This window comes from Panthera onca, chromosome B3 (assembly GCF_046562875.1).
Source record: "Panthera onca isolate mPanOnc1 chromosome B3, mPanOnc1 haplotype 2, whole genome shotgun sequence".
In the NCBI taxonomy this organism is placed as follows: Eukaryota; Metazoa; Chordata; class Mammalia; order Carnivora; family Felidae; genus Panthera; species Panthera onca.
This window is the reverse complement of record NC_138344.1, coordinates 99,924,713-99,947,138: the sequence shown is the minus strand read 5'-3', so window position 1 is coordinate 99,947,138 and position 22,426 is coordinate 99,924,713. Positions and strand designations below refer to the sequence as shown.

Here is a 22,426-nt window from a genome sequence, read left to right as displayed (position 1 = left end):
GATTGCTATGACCACACACTTAGTCACAGAATCAGGATCCAAAGTCAGATGCTCAGGGGCTCTAAAACCTGGCACAGCTACTACTGTATATCATGCTGCCCCCAGACTTGAAGTACATAAGTATCATTTAAACAATCTTTTACTGATAAACTGTGTGTTTTAGGGACATTGGGTTTATTGTAGCACTTCCTATTACTGCATCGAATAATAGGTTACTTTTCTGTGGTTAACCTTGATCCAGAAGCAGATAACCCATCCTCCTCCTGATATATTGTAGGAGCCTAACACTATGTCACAGCACCTATGTCATTTACCTTCCTTGCGTCATATAGGCATTTTGTCATTTCTCATTATCACAGGGGTGAGTACAGTACAATAAGGTATGTTGAGAGAGAGACCATGTTCCCATAACTTGGTTATAGTATATTGTTATAATTCTGTTATTGTTAATCTCTTACAGTATCTAACTTACAAATTAAACTTTATCATAGGTATATCTGTAAAGGAAAGAAAAGCATAGTGTATGTAGGGTTCAGTACTATCCATGGTTTCAGGCATCCACTTAAGGTCCTGAAATATATTCCCCATGGATAAGAGGGGTTGTTACTGTATTCAAACATGATACCTAAAGGTTAAGTATCTGAAGCAAATATTAAATGCAGGAAGTAGGTTTTCTCTCAGGCCTTGAAGAGAGACATTCTCATTAATTGAATCACCAGAGACCATTTGGGAACATAATGACCTAAACCCTTTGCATTCAGTCTTCCTTTTCAGAACATGAAAACTAAAAAGGAGTCGGGGAGGGGCTAGTCAACTTGTATTCTTTTGGAACTGAAGGCATTATTAGTTTAGGATTAAAAAAAAATTGAGGGTCGACAAATAGTCTTGTCATAGGGCAGACATTAAATAGCACAGTAGCGTCACTTGTGCCTAACCATGTGGAGTTTTACCGAGACTGACAGTTCTTTGTCTTTGTTCCAGGTCACGGTAGAGTTTGCAGATGAAGTACGATTGTCCTTCATATGTACCGAAGTAGATTGCAAAGTGGTTCACGAATTCATTGGTGGCTACATATTTCTCTCAACGCGTGCGAAAGACCAAAATGAGAGTTTAGATGAAGAGATGTTCTACAAACTTACCAGTGGCTGGGTGTGAATAGAAATGTTGTGTAATGAAACTCCATGGCCATAACAATATTTAACTTTGAAAGCTGTTGTTTGTTATATGCTGCTTAATAAAGTAAGCTTGAAATTTATCATTTTATCATGAAAACTTTTTTGCCTTACCAGACCAGTTAATATGTGCACTAACAAGCACGACTATTAATCTGCTATCATGATACAATATATGGACATGAATATGGCACACATTCCTTAGGGCCAGGAATTGAAAAGGAAAGTAGTGGGCAAGTCAGGAACAAAACATCACTGATTTAAGCTAGCCAAACTAAGAAACTCAAGCCATCTATTTTAAAGCTATCCAGGGCTTAAACTATATGAAGTCTATTTATCATGTTTAATGCATGTGTTTTAATGTATGTTTAATTTGATCATGTGTTTTAAAAATGCCTACTTTCTGGTAGCTATTGATTCCCCATCCCTCACTCCCATCCCCAAATCAGGCCTGTGGAAGATGCCTGATATTCAATAATGTTATTGTTTGACCTTGAAGGAAAATGCTATCAGTCCCTTATGCTTGGTTTGTTTTTGTCCTTGAATAAGCATGTATGTATATTGTCTTGTGTTTTGACTTTCACACCCTGTTGTATTACAACACTTTTAGTATTCACCAGCATATTCACTGTCTGCCTAAAATAATGCAACTTTTGCATTACAATATGAAGTAAAGGTCTATGAAGTATGCATTTTGTGTAACTAATGTACAAACACAAATTTTATAAATTGTACAGTTTTTTAAAAAAACTCACAACTAGCAAATGTCTTAGATGTAGCATCTTTGCATTAATTAAATGCTTTTAAAAATATAATTAATGTGCAGTTTTCATATCTGCTAAATTAAGAATGACTTCATTATAGTCATGATTTGCCACAATGTCCTTAACTCTAATGCCTGGACTGGCCATGTTCTTGTCTTTTGCGCTGTTACAGTCGGCATTGGTGCTATAGTCAAAATTCCTAGGTCACATAACCCAAGAGGGGGCTGGGAGGGGTGGATTACCAGTATTGTCCAATAATCCATGGTTTAAAGACTGTATAAATGCATTTTATTTTAAATAAAAGCAAAATCTTTTATTTATGTTTCTTTTTGTACTTTGTGTTTTTACTGTTTCCATAGCATTAACCGTAGAAATGAACTTTTGCCTTTGGGAAGAACTTTGCCTACATCTTGTGTTAGAACAACTTGCTGGTATCCAGAGTATCACCAGATAGTTGATACTTAATCTCTAGGATAGATTCTTCCACCCCATTTTTTGTTCTACTACTTAAAAATGAACCGCATAATATTTAAATATTAGATTGTATAAACAGAAATATGACAAATGAACAGACATTGTTGCCTCGGGCAGAATTTGTTTTAAATGGCAAAATAACTCCTGGTCTAAAAGACCACAACTCACATGTATGAATCTGCTCCCTGGTGTTAATGCTAATTATATCATTCAGGTGCAAAACTTCAGTCCTGGACTTTTTCCCTTTATCTGTTGCATTTAATCAGGCTAAGTCTGGTTGGTTTTTCCCTCAGGCAATCTTTTGTCACTGCTATCATGGACACCTGAATTCAGGTCTTTGTCCTGGGCCTGCCAGGATGCCATGGCCTCTAGAAGCAAAGCTCCTATCACCTTCTCCATGGCTTTTCTTTGTACTCTAAGGCCAGGTCATAACAATCCTTGTTCCAAATATAAGGGCTTCTTCCCATTAAAACAACATTTAAATAATGTATCTCCTTTTCTCATCTTAAATACAGGTCACCAACTTGTATAGTCACTTGGTAAAAGCCCTGAAGTAGATTTAGACGAAGGCATACTCAAGTCCCTTAGAGTCTTAAGGCCTCTGTGCAAGTGAGAATAGCCTCTCTCCTGATGGCTGATTTTTCTGTCTCGGTTTTGCCCCACTTGCCATACTGGCAATTTTGACATTAATTCAGTCCCAGCACAGCACTGGCTACATGCCACCCTGATGACCTTGGTTGATTACAGTATAACAGCCAAAGTCCCCAGGCAGGTGCTAAGAGGTCTCCTATGGTCTGTATCCCAGCCCGCATTTTTCTCATCTTCCAACAGCCTTCATCCCAAATTGGGTGGCCCACCTTCTCTGGACACACTTTACACTCACCCATCTCCATGACGTTCCACAGACTTTCTTCCAGTCTCCCACCTGTTGAGATCCCATCTTTCTGGGGTTTTAGAAATTTTAGAAAGAGCTCCAGGGTTCTCTCTTCAATAAACACTTCTAAGTTTCCTTGCAGCCAAAAATTTTCTTACTCGTGAACAGCCACTAAATTTGGTCCTTTTTGGAACTTAAGAGCAATCATCATTATTATTGCCCATAATAATAAGCTACTCCCTTAAGGACTGGGTCTGAGCCTCATCGTTTCTACCTAGGATCAGTTAACACATATTTGTTCATTGAATATAATGATGGCTATTTTGGAAATCAAGGAATTAATACAACTTAGAATTCTTAACAGCATCAGCATGATTCAGTATGAAGGAAACAAACAGTTCTTGCACACCAGTTACGTGAGGAGACATGCTAAATACTTCCATATACACAGTCTCTTCTAAAGAATCACACAACCCATCCTCATTTTCTAGATGAGAGGCCAAGGGACCTGTTCACAGTCTCCCAGCTATAATTAATTAGTGTGAAGGCAGAGCTAGAAGTGGGACCCAGATTTCCTTCCTACCCAGTAGGGTTAAACACTTCACAAATCTTGAGGAACTCCATTGGTAGTAGTCCCACTACAGAAATGACATCAGTCCGTGAAAACAACAGTGGCCAGGGTTTCCAGAGACACAGTTTTAGGTTTCTGCTGTGTGGCTTAGTTTCATGTAAACATGAAGGCACTGGGGACAGGAGAACTACCAAGCTCTCTTCCAACTCCATTTCTCCTAAATCAGCAAGTTAGAGACCTGCCGATGATGTAGTTAATCAGTAATTTTAACTTGGTACAGATTATTTTTTACATAACCTTGAACTAAAAAGGTCAGGGACCTAGAGACATGAAGTTAGTTTTTTCAGCTTTACCAAGGTAAAGCTGACAGAGCTGTAAGGTATTTAAAGTGGACATGTGGTGATTTGAATATATATATATATACACACACACACACACACACACATTATGAAAGGATGGTCATTAATTAACACATTACTAGAGACACAAACTTTGTAGAAGGAAAGTCTCTTGGCGGTTCTGCTCTTAGACAAAAAAGCAACCTTGTGGCAGATTGTACGTTTTTATGTTTAACGTAGTTTTTGTTCTTTTTTTTATGTTAAAAGACTTTACAAATCAAAACCACAATGAGATACCACTTCACACCTGTCAGAATGGCTAGATTCAAAAATACAAGAAACAAGTGTTGGTGAGGATATGGAGAAAAAGGAACTCTCGCACACTATTGGTGGGAATGCAAACTAGCGCAGCTGCTGTGGAAAACAATATGGAGGTTCCTCCAAAATTTTAAAATAGAAATCCCATATGATCCAGTAATCCCACTACTGGGTACTTACCCAAAGAAAATAAAAACAATATTCTAAAACAATTTTGACCTTTATGTTTATTGCATCATTACTTACAACAGCCAAGCTGTGGAAGCAACCGAAGTGTCCATCCATAGATGAATGGATGAAGAACATGCAGTAGACACACACACACACACACACACACACACACACACACAGGAGTATCACTGAGCCATAAAAAGGGATGACATCTTGGCTTTTGTGACAGCATGGACGGACCTACAGAGTATAATGCTAAATGAAGTCAGAGAAAGACAAATACCATATGATTTCACTCACATGTGGACTCTAAAAAACAAAGGAAATGAATAAACAAGCAGAAACAGACCCATAAATACAGAGAACAAACTGATGGCTGCCAGAGGGGAGGCGGGTGAGGGATGGGCAAAATGGGTGAAGGAGAGTAGGAGAGACAGGCTTCCGGTTATGCAGTGAGACACGAGGATAAAGGGTGTGGCATAGGGACCACAGTCGGTGGTACCGAAACAGCACTGCATGGTGACAGCAGCTACACTGTGGTGAGCACAGCATAATGTATAGACTTGCCAAGTCACCGTGTTGTACACCTGAAGCTAAGACAGCATCGTGTGTCAACCACGCTTCAAAAAAAAAAAAAAAAGCCTTATTAAGGTGCTTTTAATTCATTACCAGTTGCTGATGTGATGGGATCAGACCAACCTGGGTTTCTGACCTTTAATTTATCTGGAAGAAATCCCACACACAGTTAAAGACAAATGTTTAAAGTACTCAACACTATACCTACACTGATTATAGTACTTTCCCAGTGAAATGTTAGGTTTTGTAACACAAAATTGGTTCTGATCCTCTAAGATGCAGTCCTATCCCATACCTTTCAGAACCGTTTCTACCCTATAGACTTTTGACAAGGTCTGCTGCTGGTTTTAAATAATCACTTAAAACATGGTAACATCTTCACTGCTTTGAGAATTCCTAAGAGAACAGGGCTTTCTGAATTCAGCCCTTTGTGACAGCATCATCACTAATCCTTACTGAAGCCTTTCCTGCACGCATAACGCTGCTAACTGCCATCCGTGCTCTGCTTTGTTCCAAAAAAAAAAAATCCTGTCACACCCACCTCCCCAAACGTTTGTGCAGCTATTGCAGCCATTCCCTCTTTTTGCGGCTCTCCGGCACTGCAGTGGCAAGGACGAGCTGTGCCGTGTGGGCACAGACCTAAGAGACGTGGTACGATAATAATTCGGTCAATTCTTAATCTGCTGATAAAGGTCCAGTCATCTCTACACAGTAATATCCAGGAAGAAGTTGTTTACCGAAAGCCCCGGGCTCTTCAACAAATTAACTGCGTCTTCATCTCTTTGAACGGCTTCGGTTTGGCAGCTCAAGAATGGGGGAGGTGGTAGAGAGTGACAGGAAATGGGAAATTTTCAATCTGAGTAAAAGGAATGAAATTCTCAGAGTGGACTGCAGAGCCACCCAGAACAGGAAACAGAGTAGCAAAAAAAGCCTTATCTGGTGACCTTATTTCCCACTGTGCTGATTCTTCTCTGGCTTTCTCTGCTTTATTTAATAAACAATACAAAGTTTCCCAGGCTGAATGTGTACATGAAAATCCTCTATTCCTTTATTAAACAGTTACCAGTACGCATACGCTCAACTCCTAGTTGAGTTTCCCTTTTGATATTTGGGCACAGGCCTACATATTGCTAAAAAATATAAGCACTTAAAATAATTTGAGACCATTATCTCACGGAATCTAATTATAGTCTCATGTGGCTTCATTGGCCAGGCATTATCTGTATTACTGCTCAGGGAAGTGGTCCAAGTCCAATGTTAATTAAATTTATGATAAAAACAGCACAACCAACCAAACAAATTTAACATACCTGTATTAATATGGTTTGTAGATACTGAATGATAAAGAAAACACTTTTTATGAGCACAAATTCTCATGTCAAATCTAAATTTTGTGAATTTTATTTTTATGACCAGAATAAAATTCAGGTAAACACATTTACTCTCAGGTTTACTGAGCAGACCATTTAAACCTTATTTCTGTCTGCCTTGCCTAATTATAAATTCAGTTAGCTCTTCGAAGGAACATTCGGAAAACACATTTCTTCTAATCCAGAAGAGCAAAGGGCCAATAGCCAAAACACTCCTAACAACCAACAGGCGAAGAGGGGACAAACCTCACTGGATGGCAAGAGGTCACATCACACTGGACTCGCAGTGTAGTGTTGGCTCCGGGGTGAGTGAAATAACCAGAGTCCAAACAGAGACTCTAGGAACAAACTTGCACACGTATGGAAACTGGCTTTCTGAGAGCCAGTCTTGCAGATCAGCATGAAATAGGATTTCCCCATGAATGGTGCTGCTGATTATCTCTATGAAACAAAGGAATTTGGAGCACTACCTCGTACGTGTACAGAGTGTCCAAATCCATTCCAAATGAATTGCAGACTTAAATGTCAAAGAAAAACTGTAAAACTTTTAAAAGATGACAGTAGAGAGCATACTTATGTGACACTGAGAAAAGAGTTTGTGTATGAACAAGGCACCAAGAAGTACAAGCTAACTGTATCAAAATGAGAACTATAAAGATATAAAATGTAAAAAGGCAAATCAAATTGGGAGAAGGTATTTGTAACACATCATGGACAGAGGGTTACCATCTAAAACAGAAATACACGGCTGCTCAGTGATGAAGCCAAAAGAAAAACGGACAAAACACTGGAATGGGTACTTCTTGAAAGAGGAAAACTGAATGGCAAGTCTACAAAAACTGCTCAATTTCACTAGTATTCTAGAAAATGGGAGAAAAATACAACTTTTAAATACATTTAAAATGTAGTTTCACATGTACCAGATTAGCAAAATTTTCAAAGTCTGACAACGGTTGGTATTGGCTGGGACGTGGAACCACTAGAATACTTATTATTGATTTGAGTATAAATCGGAACCAAACACTTCAGAAATACTTTGACATCATCTGATAAAATTAAACGTATATCCTATGACCTTGCAATCCCATCCTAGGTATGTACATACCCTGGAGAGAAAGTCTTGCGTGTACATATCAGGAGACACGCACAGGAATTAGTGCATAGCAGAACTACTTATGATAACAAAACCCTAGAAACAATCAAATGTCCATCAGAGTAGAATAAATTCTAAGACAGCTGTAAAATGGAATCAAAATAGCAGTGAATAAGTTCCAATACACAAACAACGTGGATGAATCTCAACCCAGTGCTGAACCAAAAGTTTCGCTGCAGAACACACAGTATGATTTAAGTTGAAAAAATGTGCAAGATTACTGAAACACACACACACACACACACACACACACACACACACAAAAGGAAGTGGCAAATATTTTCCTCTTGTATTGGAGAGTAAAAGCTGCATTTTTAAAAGATAGATTGTTGGTGGGTTCTAAAGTTCAGCGTGACACGAAAAATCACTGTGACCTAATGGGAATACGGGGGTCTTGCTCTTAACCACTGAAAAGCTGCCACTGCTTTTGGTGTACTTTCCTGGGTCTGGACTAGATCAGCACATGAGTCTGGCCCCTGCTGCCAAGTGAATCGCTAATTGGCTATTTGGCTGCCCTAGTTTAAGAATGGAGCTAATGAGCCCAGGGTCAGAGGTTCAGTCCCCTTGTGGTCCAGCTGGCTTTGCTCTGTTTCATGCTCACAGGCCACACCATTATTCTGTAAATGTGCGGGGTTAGTCACAAGAGGGCCTGGGTAAGAAGAGAAGAACAGATCTATCAGCTCAACTAGATAATCAACTTTAAGCTCAAGGCTCTGGTCAGTATAGGCATGACAGTGTCATTACTCATAAGCAGTTGTGAAGATGTCAACCCAAATCGTATTAAACCATCTGGGTCATAGCAGAGGAGCCAAGGAACTTACGGATACCTTCTCTCACTGCCTGGATTAGTATAGAAGAAGTCCCTGTACTTGAGAAAGCGCTTCTATAGAGGCTGACTCTATGAGAGAGGAATTCTGAATGAGATGTTGATTCTCCAGAAATTAGGCTTTCATGATTTGAGAGTGCCTTATAAATGTATGAACATGAAGTCAACGGGATGGGAAATGTAGATAAGAACCATTGCTACAGAGCAGAACAATCTCGAAAATGCCTGGAGTCTATTTTGATTTGTTTGTTTTGAAAATGCCCCTCGTTCATACAGAAAGTACCAGATAAGGAGTGATTACAGGTAGGTAAAACGGTCAGAAGGCTTTTCTGAAAAAATCAGGAAAGCTATTTCAGGGCAGCTTCAGTGAGAAAGGGAAAGGCATGTAGTATCACGGACTAAGCGAGACCTACATATATGTTTTCCTACAAGGGGACATTTTGAAAAGCCACCATTTGTTCTGGGGTGGACAGGACCAGTTGATCTGTAGCAAAGATGGGGAAAAGGAAGCTAGCTCTTCAAAAATAGCCTCAACAGGAAAGAAACCCACTTAACAAGAGCACAGAATAGACAGCAAACAGCCTGTTTTGAGGTCATCTCAGGTTTGACTTTTATTCCTAAATCTCCAACTCAAGAAATAATTTTCTATAATCAGCCTATGTCTTCACATAAATTTTGCAAAAGCTTCAGTTTCAGGTATTCTCAAAAGAGGCCCTGCTGTCTTGTCCTAAATGTGTTATCTTTCTTTTTTGATTGGGCGTTAGTCTCATTTCAGTGCTCCAAGTATTTGGCATCTGGTGGGAGCTTAGAAACTTCCTTTTGCTTTCTCATAAATTTTGTTGAAAGCAACCACATAACGAAGAGCAAATACTTTCTACTTACTCTTAGCGGGAAGCTGGAACTGAGTTCCGTGTGATGCCCTGTCCAGACCTTGCTGTACCGTAGATGGAGGTCTACAGTGTCAACTTGACTTGACACATGCCCAGAATTCCTCCTATGAAGATCTTTAAAGAGGGAACTGGACAGATGTTTTCTTTAATTGTCACTGGTCAAGACAAATCTGTGGAATGAAGATCTTCTAGTTTTGTTTGCTTTTTTTTTTTTTTAAGGCAAACAACATGAATTAACATTGTTTCCTCTAGTCCCAAGAACTGCTTGAGATCAAACCATGTTGATCTCTAAACAAAAAATGACTTCTAAACCTACGAGATTTGATTATAAACCTTGCCCTTGATTTATATTCTAAGAAATTATGCTAAGAGCTGTGCTCCATAAAAGCCCAGGGCATAGTCTTTTGCAATCTGTTAGGCAACTATTTTTAAAAGGGGGTGGGAGGGAGAGATGTGTATAATAACTGTTTGGCACATAATTCATTGAGTTCTGTCTCTAAGTAAGAGGTCAAAAATCCCGGGAGGCCAGTCAGTTCATTTTGTTCTGAGATCTGCACATTCAGATGTGCTCCTCAGTGAGGCAGGTAAAGCTGATTCATGGTTGGCTATTCTTTTGAGAAAAAGGAAGACACGTTTCTGGAGAGGTGAAAAACAAAGTGCGTTGCCAAAGCTGAAGATGGAGAAGTAGAAGGCAAGGAGCTATTACCTGTTTAATAAATCTAATATCTTGAGCACTCAGAAGAAGAATCGTATATTAAGGGCCCAGAGATGAAAAGACTCTGATAATCATGCAAGATGGCACATTTACATGAGAAGTCTGGTATGTGCCACATGGCCATTTGTGACTAACTGCCAAGGGAGCAATGGAGGTGATAAGTGCTCACGGGTCACAGAACGCTGGGGGCCAGAGCAGCCCCAGAAAACTGCCTGACGGGGACCACAGCGGATGGGGCTTGAAGGATGTGGAAAGAAGTACAGGGGGAGGGCAAGAAGGCAGGAGGGTTGGAAGGGCAGTGAGAAAATGCCAATCTTAACATGAGGAAGCAGTAGGTGCTCAATAAATATGTGTGAAAATACTTAATCGCTAAACTTTTTTAAAATATTTAATCCCTGAATATTTTGTCCCTCAAAGAGTGATTTTTTTTTTTTTTTTTTTTTTTTTTAGAAAAAGCAACTGATTAAAATACTTAAACAGACAGATCCTGTGAAGTAATTTAGTATGTGTTTGAATTATTCAAGTGAAGCTAAATTAAGCCAACCGTTTCAAAAGTACAGACAGGGAAGCCAGAATGTGACGGAGACAAGCAAGCTACTGAAAATCATCTAGAGGAAAGACAGAAGTGTGAAGGGTCGGCTATAACTTTAATTAGCATCAATTCTTATATTATTGAAAAGCAGTGGAGGAACAAAGATGAGAAAGCAACAAAAAAAGTTTTACAAAAGTATAAGATAAAGGAGTTTAACATATTGAAGCTTCCAAGAACAAGATGTCATGGAACACCCATGGGAAGGCCAATTTCCATTTTAAAAGATGCTCCTTACATTTGGGGATGAGGAACGGGGAGGGCCAGAAACAGACATGAGCACGTGAGCACGTCCTCAGGGGAGGTCTGAAAGGAAGGAGAGAAGTTACCCCCATCCGGCAAGACTGCTGAAGCGTGGGAATCTCGGCAACACGGTGAGGGGTGTGCGGAGAACTTCGACCCTGAGCAGATGTGCCTAAATCTGCTTTTCTGAAACAAAATATATTGCGGTGCTCAGAGAAACTTCCGTAAGGGATTTGGAAACATTCTCACCACAACTAAGTCTTTAAAGCCAGCTCCTTCTGGCGAATTCCATTTAGGTCCTCTAAAGAAAAATGACACCAACAAGCAAACACTATAACCAACACTATTTAAAGCAAGAAAGAGAGACCAGTGGAGCCCTTCCCATCAGACAAGGCCCATACTCATGACCTCCAGGGGAGGTCCCTGGGTCCCCACAAGCTACTTATTATTTTCCAAGTATCTCCCAGCCCTAGAACTACAAGGGCAGTGCTCAGTCTTACCTCCCAGGGCCTATGAAATATTCCTCTAATGAATGAGGGAGAGAATTCCAGCTACACAGAAAAGGATTAGCCTTTAGCAATGTGAAAACATGGAGGTGAAAGTTGCTAAGGGAAGAAACTCAGAGGGAATCTTACGTACCTCAGGCCTGAGATTGAATATGGTTATATGCTTGCTTTTTGTATTAGCCAGCTGGGGATTATTTATTTTGCTATTTTTAGGTCCAAAAAACTTAGACTTCTCTCCCTACCACTAGCTGTTTTGAAGTAGAAAACGGAGCCAATTTAAATACTAGCCCAAGCAAAACATCCCAGAGACAGGTGTCCTCAAAAGAAACAAAGAATACAAATTCAAAAAACAAACAAACAAGAAAACAAGATTTCAGGATCATCTGTGTTATTGTTCTTTCAGTTTTATGTTAGGGATTTGTAGTGGGTCTCATGGAGATAAAGTTTTTTAAACCTGAAGCAGAAGAGTTCACTGCAAGGGCAAGAACCCTTTTGTAATTTCTTCTCAGACACACCTTCCCCAGCCTGACTTCATTGTGTTGATTCCCCAAATAGCAGGCACAGTCCCATTCAAATTAAATAGAAAACAAATTAAATAAGAATAAATTTTGTTAGAGTGATCTCTGCCACATTTTCCTTCCTCTAGTAATAGTAACCAACATTTATTGTGCAAGAACTTGGCAAAATACTTTACACATATTTCTTCTCCTTGAAGCCTCACAAAGGGACTTGGGCTATGGAGAAATCAAGGAATTTTCTCAAAGGCACACAGCTAATAAATGGTTCCAAACGCTTGTGATCTTAAGCCACTGTTGTTCTGCTCCATTAATATGGATAATCGAATATTACCCAAGTACAGCAGCAAGAACAATCCATGATCCACCCATCCAATTAACTTTTTATATTAAAAAAAAAAGGTTTTTTTTAACGTTTATTTATTTTTGAGAGAGAGAGACAGAGAGCGAGTGCAGGAGGGCAGAGAGAGAAGGAGACACAGAATCCGAAGTAGGCTCCAGGCTCTGATCTGTCAGCACAGAGCCGGACACGGGCTCAAACCCACAAACTGAGAGATCATAACCTGAGCTGAAGTCAGAATGCTTAACTGACTGAGCCACCCAGGCACCCCAACTTTTTATAGTTTATAAACATGTTTTAAAACTTTCATTATTAAAAACTTCAAACATCAATAAAAGTAAATGAAATAGAACTCCCATGTACCCATCACACAATTTTAACAATCACCAATATCCTCCTGTTCCTGCACCATTTTTACCTCTACCAACTCCTCACTCAATTATTATTGTTTTACAGCTTTTTGAGGTAAAAATATACATATGCTGAAATGCACAAATAGCTGTACCATTTGACAAATGGATACCTATATGTAAACCACACTACCCTTATGATTCAGAACATTTCCATCCCCCCAGAAAGTGCCCCCATGTCCCTTCTCATCAAATCCCACCCTCAGAGGAAACCACTGCGTTTGCTTTTTTTTTTCTACCTTATTTTTTGCCTCTTCTAGAATTTCTATAAGTGGAATCACACTAAATGTCCTCTTATATCTGGTTTCTTTTGCTCAGCATATTTTTGAGATCTATCCAATGTTGTTGAAAATATCACTAGTTCATTCCTAGTATGAATACAACACAATTTGTCTATCCATTCTCTATTGATCCACTTTGGGGGTGTTTCCATTCTGGAATTATTATAAATACAGCTACTAGGAACATCCTTGTACAAGCCTTCTTGTGAACATGTAGTTCATTTCTCTGAGGAGTGGAATTTCTAAGTCAAAAGGTAGGTAAAATTGCTAATCTGAGAAACACAAGAAATGAACATAGGGGAAGGGAAGAAAAAATAAGATAAAACACAGAGGGAAGCAAACCAGAAGAGGCTCTTCAATACAGAGGACAAACTGAGGGTTGCTGGAGGGGAGGTGGGTGAGGGGATGGGTTAAATGGGTGATGGGCATGAAATAGACCATAGTAATGAAAAGTTTAAAAATGTAACATGATGACCTCTCAGTTACCTACCTCTAGCTAAAAGAATTTATAACACATTATTCCAGATTCATTCGTACTGCACTTTGGACCGCAAGAGAAGACAATACAGCGCAGCAGATTTACTTTCTTACATTCTGCTTAGGTTTGTTAAGCCTGTGGATGAGAAGTAAATACACTAGAAGCCTTTATTTCATTCCTTTAAAAGAAAAAAAAAAAGAAGGGAATTTTTTAAGATGAGCACTGGGGGTCATATGTAAGAGATGAATCACTGGGTTCTACTCCTGAAGCCAAGACTATACTATATGCTAACTAACTTGAATTTAAATTTAAAAAAAAAAAAAAAGGATAGGTAAAACTGCTAAACTTTTTCCCAAAGTGGATGTACTACTTTATATTTCCACTGGTAATATATAAGAGTTGCTTACAGCTTCACCAGCATTTGCTGTTGTCAGTCTTTTCAATTTTAGCTATTTTAATGGGTGTATGGCATGAGCTCATTGTGGTTTTAATTTGCATTTCTCTGATGACTAATGCCGTTGAACATCTTTTCATGTGCTTACTGACCATTCATATATTCTCCTTTGTGAAACGTTGGTTTGAGGCTTTTTTCCATCTTTTAAAAAGTGGATTGTTTTTATTACTGAGTTACACAGTTATATATATATATTCAGGATCTAAGGATATAAGTCCTTTATTAGATTAGATAACATTTTGCCACTCCTTCCAGGCTATATATTGCTTATTTATTTTTAATAGTGTTTTTGATAAAAATATTTAATTTTGAAGAAGTATAATTTATAAATTTTTCTTTTATGGTTATTGCTTTCTGAGTCCTATCTAAAAATAGCTGCCTACCCCTAGTTTTTGAATGTATTCTCTTATGTTTTCTTTCTAGAGCATTATAATTTTAACTTTTAGATTTAGGTCTGGGATCTATCTTAAATGAAGTTTTGTATATGATGTGAGGTATTGGTCAAAGTTCATTTTCTTAATGTGGTTATCCAGTTATTCCGGCACCATTTGTTGAAAACACTATTGTTTCCTCATTGAATTATCTTGCTTGCCCCTTTGACAAAAATCAGTTGCCCAGTAAGTGACCGTCTATTTCTGTCCTCATACCACACTTTTCTCTCCTCTGACAGCACCACACTGCTTTGACTATTGTAGCATTATACTGTAAATCTTGACTCAGATAACTTAAGTTCTCTAGATTTATTCTTCTCAAAAACTGTTCTGCAAGTCTAGATCCTTTGCATTTCCATAGAGAGTTTAGAATCACATCCTGTCAATTTCTACCTTAAAATCCCTGCTGGAATTAAGATTGAGATTGTATTCAATCTCTACACTACTTTGGGGAGAACTGACATTTTGACAATATTGAGCCCTCCAATCCATGATTATGGTATCTCTTTCTGTTTATTAGAATGTTTTTTGTGGGGTTTTTTTTGGCAAGACTGGGCCTCTTTCACAGAAACAAAATTATTATTTTTTTAAATAAACAGCTTAGTTGAGACATAGTTAATAACAAAAAAACTGCACATATTTAATGTGCAGAATTTGATGAGTTGGGACGTATGATATACCCCTGCTGCCACACTGGAATCTTACAAGAAAAATGTTATCAAAAATATCACAAGGTTAAAGATGCTTTCTATTCCATTCTACTCTACTCAAAAACTTATTAGCTACTGTATTATTTTAGTCATAGATTACCTCAAATAACAGTAATAATTCCAAACAGGGAAAACCATATTCCTCAAAACGCAAAGGAACTATATGAGCTAATCAAGCAAGATGACCATTATTGTGTTAAAGTACGTTTTTCTTTGTTGTATACATTTTTTTCAGGGAAGGTCATATAGGCTATCTAAGAGTAGGGGATATTAGTCACTAGATTTGTGGTCCTGAAGTTGGACAACATAAGTTAAAAACAAAAACAAACAAAGAAACAAACAATAAAGAAAGTAGATGGCAGCTAAAAGATAATGGAAAGTGGAAACCCCAGCTTCCTCATAATAGCACAAGACAGCCTGTCATTAGCTTCTGAAACACAGTCAAGTGTGATTTGTTAGAGGAAAAGTATTGGCTAGGGTGATATGTGGTATCTTATACTCTGTTGTCACAAGTCCACTCCCGTATAACAGTACAAAGACCAAGAAGTGACAGAGAAGTAGTTCCATAATAGAAGAGGGGAAAACCTTAGTAGCAAACTAAGAAAGAGTGTGTTTGGCCTTCGTGGTACTTTTTCTGAGACTTACATCCAGCAGTGGTGAAGTCTTCTGCGGCCACATTAGTGAGACTAAGGTGTTAATGACATACAAACTTTGAATGTGATCTGGATACACCTTTTCCTTTGTGAATAAAAGGTATTTTAGAGATAACTGAACCAAGTTTTAAAACTGCTTTTCTCTAGTGTGTAGTAGAGATGATTTTGGCTAGAAACAGAAGCTTAAAGGACAGAATGCCACTCTTTAAAAATTTTAAAAACATTCTAATTCTTTAAATGTAGGAATGTTACTATTAAAATATCCAGGGACACCTGAGTGGTTCAGTCGTTAAGCATCTGACTTTGGCTCAGGTCACGATCTCACTGTCCATGAGTTCGAGTCCCATGTCAGGTGAGCTTGAGCCATGCTTTGGGTGAGACCTGCTTCTCTTTCTCTCTCTCTCTCTCCCCCCCTCCTCTCTCCCCCTCTCCCCCCCTCCTCTCTCCCCCTCTCCCCCTCTCCCCCTCTCCCCCTCTCCCTCTCTTCCCCTCCTGGGATTCTCTCTCTCTGTACCTCTCTCACTTGCAACTTCCCTCTCTCAAAAAATAAAATAATAAAATAAAATAAAATATCCAGTACTCACCACCTTCAGTATATCTACTATTTAAATATGCATAATCAACTCAAATTAGAATCATTACAAAATCATAACAAATCCTAAAGAGAGAAATGTGTGTGAGTGTGTGTGTGTTGGAGGTAGAGGCGAGGGTCACAGAAAGAAAATCCTCTGTTAGTTATTTGCAGGCTAATAACTAAAAGAAATAACTAATAACTAAAAGAAATGCTGCCAGGCCTGGAGAAACATGAGCTATTGCTTTAAAATAAACATAAAAGAGACGGGTCTAGGTCATGCACATGCACATCAATGGATTACTCATGCTCACTTCCAGAACCTCTCCCTGACATAGCTGTGAAGTAGGCAAAATTTATCTTTAGATTCTGCCACTTCCCCTTCTGCGCTACGGTTTTCTCTTGGCTCAATGCCTCATGCTGCCCAGGGTAGCACGAAACCCAGGCCTGCCCTCCTTGGAATGTGGCCTTTTCCTTAAAGTAGTGTTTTTCCTTCTCCCCAAACCTCCAATAAAGTTTAAGTTAAAATTCCCTTCTTCTCAGTTAATCAACTGTGAGGAATGTAATGTTGTAAATGAATTCACACTGGTGTGTAAATGACTAATGTTTTTTATTCCTCCCACATGTACTGGCATTCTAAAGGTTTGTTAGACTAAAGGAATATATTCCTTAGGAGGAAAGCCCAATCTGTAGGACACCCAACGAAGAAAATTTGGAGAGGTCTGCGTTTCCTCAAACCATACAAGTACATCAGACTGGCAGAATCCTTCATAGGGCCAGGCCTTGTCATACATAATAAAGGTAAAGTCACTACCTCCCACTGACTTTCTAACAAAAGGCTGGTGAAAAACTGTGGTGGATACATAGATTTTGAAAACCTATTGAAAAGTGAAATGCACATCTAAAAGTGATACAATTCTAGCAGTTTCCTCTCCTCAACATGAGATAAAACTGAATGATCAATCACAAGGGCGCCAAGACCATTCAATGGGGAAAAGACAGCCTTCAACACGTGGTGCTGGGACAAATGAATATCCACATGCAAAAAAAATGAAATTGTACTCATACCTTACACTATATACAAAAACTAACTCAAATGGATCAAACACCCGGGGCGCCTGAGAGGCTCAGTCAGTAAAGCGTCCAACTTCTGTTCAGGTCATGATCTCACAGTTCGTGAGTTTGAGCCCCACATCAGGCTCTCTGCTGTCAGCACAGAGCCCTCTTCGGATCCTCTGTCTGCTCCGCCCCCAACCGGCCCTGCCCCTCCCTTCTCCTCTCTCAAAAATAAATAAACATTTTAAAAAATGGATGAAAAACCTAAACATGAGACCTAAAACTATAAAACTCTTAGCAGAAAATACAAGGCAAAATCTTCATGACATTGAATTTGGCAGTGAATTCTTTGATATGACACCAAAACACAGACAACAAAAAATAGATAAATTGGACTTCGTCAAAATTTAAAACCTTTATATATCAAAAGATACTATCAACAGAGTGAAAAGGAAACCTACAGAATGAGAAAATATTCGCAAATCATATGTCTGATAAGGAATTAATATCCAGAATATATAAAAAATTCCTACAGTCACCACCAACAACAACAAAAAAAAAACAATTTAAAAATAGGCAAAGGGCTTGAGCAGACATTTCTCCAAAACAGATCTATAAATGGCAAATATAATCACATGAAAAGATGCTCAACATCATTGATCATCAGGGAAACGCGAATCAAAACCACCAGGACATACCACTTTACACCCATCAGGAGGGCTACTAGAAAAAAAAAAACAAAAGAGAGAAAGAAAGAAAAGAACAAATATTGATGAGGATACAGAGAAACTGGAACTCTTGTGTATTGTTAGTGGGAATGTAAAATGGTGCAGACACTGTGGAAAACAGTACGATGGTTCCTCAAGAAATTTAAAAAAATTACCAAACGATCCAGCAATTCCACTTCTAGTATATACCCCCCCAAAATTAAAAGGACTGAAACAGATATTTTTACATCTATGTTTGCAGCAGCATTATTCACAATAGCCAAAAGCTGGAAGCAATTCAAGTGTCCTTTGACAGATGAATGTATAAACAAAATATGGTGTGTATGTGTATGATAAAGGTATATATATATATATATATGTGTGTGTGTGTGTGTGTGTATATAAAGGTAAAGTGTATATATGTATAGGTGTATATATATGTGTGTGTGTGTATATATATATATATATGTAATATATATATATATTACATACACACACACACATATACATACAATGGAATATTACTCAGCCCTAAAAAGGAAGGAAATTTTGACACATGCTACAACATGAATGAATCTTGAAGACATTATGCTAAGTGAAATAAGCCAGTCACAACCTAGAGTAGTCAAATTCATAGACACAGAAAGTAGAATGAGAGTTTCCAGGGACTAAGGGGAAGGGGGAATTAGGAGTTTAGTGTTAAATACTTTAGGGTGATGGAAAAGTTCTGGAAATGGATAGTGGTGAATGCGAATGTACTTTCATGCCACTGAACTGCGTACTCAAAATGAAAAAAAAATTTTTAAGTTAAAATGATAAATTTTATGCCATGTATACCTTACCACACACACAGAAATTGAACAAGCCTTTGAAGTGATTACAAACAAGATCAAGTTTATAATCTAAAAATGTTTGTCCAATTCAAAAAAATACATTAGCCTAGTAAAAGGTGATCTGATTCTTCTCTTTTGACTCTGGGACATGCAACAATAAAGACTTCCAAGACTCCCTGGACCTAGTTGGCTTTTTTTTTTTTTTTTTTAATGTTTGTTTATTTTTGAGAGAGAGAGACACACACACAGAGTGTGAGCAGGGAAGAGGCAGAGAGAGAGGGAGACAGAATCCGAAGCAGGCTTCAGGCTCTGAGCTGGAGGCACAGAGCCTGTTGTGAGGCTCAAACCCATGGACCTCGAGATCATGACTTGAGCCAAAGTGAGAAGCTTAATCGACTGAGCCACCCAGGCACCCTTGGCTTTTTTGTTTGTTTGTTTAAGTATAATTAACATACAGTGTTATATTAGTTTCAGGTGTACAATATAATTATTCAACATTTCTACACATTAGGGTGCCTGGCTGGCTCCATCGGTAAAGCATGTGGTTCTCAATTATGGGGTCATAAGTTTGAGTCCCACGTTGGGTGGAGAATTTACTTTAAAAAAAAAATAAATAAAATCTAAAAACAAAACAAACGAAAACCCACTTCTACACATTACTCAGTCCTCATCTTGATCCCCTTTATTTCACCCATCCCTCTACCCACCTCCCCTCCGGTAACCACCAGTTTTTTCTCTGCATTTAAGAGGTTTTGTTGTTTTTGTTTTTGTTTTTAATGATTGTTTATTTTTGAGGGAGAGACAGAGGGAGAGGATGAGTGGGGGAAAGGCAGAGAGAGACGGAGACACAGAATCCAAAGCAGGCTCCAGGCTCTGAGCTGTCAGCACAGAGCCCAATGGGGGACTCAAACCCATGAGCCATGAGATCATGATCTGAGCCGAAGTCGGATACTTAACCAACTGAGCCACCCAGGTGCCCCTAAGAGTCTGTTTTTTTGTCTTTGTTTTGTTTCTTACATTCCACATATGAGTGAAATCATATGGTATTTGTCTTGCTCTAGCATTATAACCTCTAGGTATGTGCACATTATTAGCAAGATCTCATTATTTTTTATGGCAAGATCTCATTATTTTTTATGTTTGAGTAATTTTCTCTCTCTCCTTCTCTATATATGTATATATATACACACACATATACATACATCTTCTTTACCCATTCATCAATTGATGGACAAAGGTTGTTTCCGTATATTGGCTATTGTAAATAAAACAACAATTAACATATGGGTGCATATATCTTTTCTAATTAGTGTTTTTGTTTTCTTTGGGCAAATACTCTGGAATGGGATTACTGGATGATATGGCAATTCTATTTTTAATTTATTGAGAACCTCCATACTGTTTTCCACAGTGGCTGCACCAATTTACATTCCCACCAAAGGTGCATGAGGGTTCCATTTTCTCCACATCCTCATCAACACTTGTTATTTCTTGTCTTTTTTATTCTAGCCATTCTGACAGGTGTAAGGTGATATTTCATTGTGGTTTTTGCATTTCCCTGATGATTAGTGATATTAAATATCTTTTCATGTGTCTGTTGGCCATCCTTACAACTTTTTCTGAAAAATATCTATTCAGGGCCACTGCCTACTTTTAATTCAGACTATTCAGTTTTTTGGTGTTGAGTTGTACAACTTCTTTATAAATTTAAAACATTAACTTCTTTTGCATATACGATTTGCAAATATTTTCTCCCGTTCAGTACACTGCCTTTTTGTTGATGGTTTCCTTTGCTGTGCAAAAGCTTTTTATTTTGGTGCAGTCCCAATAGTTTAATTTTGCTTTTGCTTCCCTTGCTTGAGGAGCTGTATCCAGAAAAAGGTGTCTATGGCCAATGACAAATAAATTATTGCCTATGTTTTCTTCTAGGAATTTTATGGCTTCAGGTTTCACATTTAGGTCTTCAATCCACTTTGAGTTTATTTCTGTGTATAGTGTAAGAGTGGTCCAACTACTGGACAGCTACATGCAAAAGAATGAAACTAAATTACTTTCTTACAGCATATACAAAAATAATCTCTCGATCTAGTTTAACAGCAAATTGTTTGGCTGGACTAGATGGGGTGGGCCATAGTGAGCAGAAGGTCTGTAAGGTCTGGCTGGCCCAGCTGTTGACCCTGCTCCCCACTGCGGCATTTGTGGCCACCCTTCAAAAGAGAAGAACTGGGCCCTCTCATAGCAACCCTGTGTGAATTAGCTCCCAACTACAAGTCTGAGAGGGCTTTTCTCCGCTCCCAGATTAACTTTACCAGAGCCCTTCCTTGAACGCTTTCTGTAGTGGACAACCAAATTTAGTACGCATGACAAAGACTCTCTTTGACCAAACTTTAGTCAGGCTCCTCTAAGACCTTTTCTCAACAAAACCTCAGCCTCCAGTCTCCACCCTTATCCTTGCTGGGCTGGTGTTCCTTATCCCTCCACTTTTTATGTGTCTGTCCTTGTCCTACCTTTGGCAAGAATCCTGTTAAGGTGGTTTGGCAAGTTCCCCCATCCTCAATGTCTCCTCTTGGTAATTTTCCATCCACTGACCTCTTCTCTCTGCTCGCTGGCTATTAATCTCCAGCTGTCTTTATTGTATTTGGAGCACTCTCTCTCTCTAACCCCTACAGCAATGCTTTTACCACAAGAGTCCTGAATGAAGTCTTCTTTACTATTTGAACAAAAATAAATCTTAAAATAATTTTTAAAGTATTTAAGTTAAATTTTAAAATTTAGAATAATTTTTCAGAATAATTTTTTAACACAGGAGACTTAAAAGTTTTAAAAAATTAGCATTTCATAATAATCCCACAGGAATCACAGTTATTGGCAAAGTTACCAATAATTTATCCAATCATCTAATTGCATTCTGGTAAATAAAAGCCAATAGTGGTGAGTCCTAGGTTCATAATCTTCTAAAAGCTAGAAAATTTAATGATCATATTTGAACTCTCTTGGGAGAACGGAAAAGAAATTATTCATGGTGATTTAAAAAGCAATACCTAACGCTTGAAATACTGTTGCAGGCAATCCAAACCCTACACCCATTTACTAGCTCCACCAGTCTACCCCACCCCAGATCCAACACACTTTTACCCACTCACCCACCCTATACCCCCAGCCTGGGCAAAGCACAAACACCTGCTGCTCTTGTTCTGAAATGGGCATCGATTACCACCTTTTCCCTCCCACTCTGTAGGATCCCTAGACACATGCCCTGGTTCTCCAGGGCTGTGGCACTAGGCCATGGCACTCTGAGAAAGTGGAGGAGGCTGCTGAAGCTGTAGGTGACATGGGATGCTGGTGCAATGCGATCCTGTCTGTACTTAGACAAGAAAATGCCTGAGACATTCGAGTGTGCGTCTACATGACTCATTGGAGGAGTTGTCTCTTTGGGA

The 22,426-nt window shown here is 38.6% G+C and overlaps 1 protein-coding gene and 1 long non-coding RNA gene across 8 annotated transcripts in view; one reads left to right on the top strand and one right to left on the bottom strand.

The window, feature by feature from the left end:
* The window catches only part of FERMT2 (FERM domain containing kindlin 2), an 84,549-nt gene extending 82,293 nt beyond the window's left edge, over positions 1 to 2,256 (top strand). For all 6 annotated transcript variants that reach the window (XM_060619867.3, XM_060619868.3, XM_060619869.3 and 3 more), the window contains one exon: positions 982 to 2,256. In XM_060619867.3, the coding sequence (XP_060475850.1) occupies positions 982 to 1,155 (174 nt within the window). In that variant the 3' untranslated portion in view covers positions 1,156 to 2,256. The remainder of the gene's footprint in view (positions 1 to 981) is intronic.
* The window catches only part of LOC132669867 (uncharacterized), a 171,358-nt gene that overhangs the window by 80,559 nt on the left and 68,373 nt on the right, over positions 1 to 22,426 (bottom strand). The gene's annotated exons all lie outside the window — the stretch shown is intronic.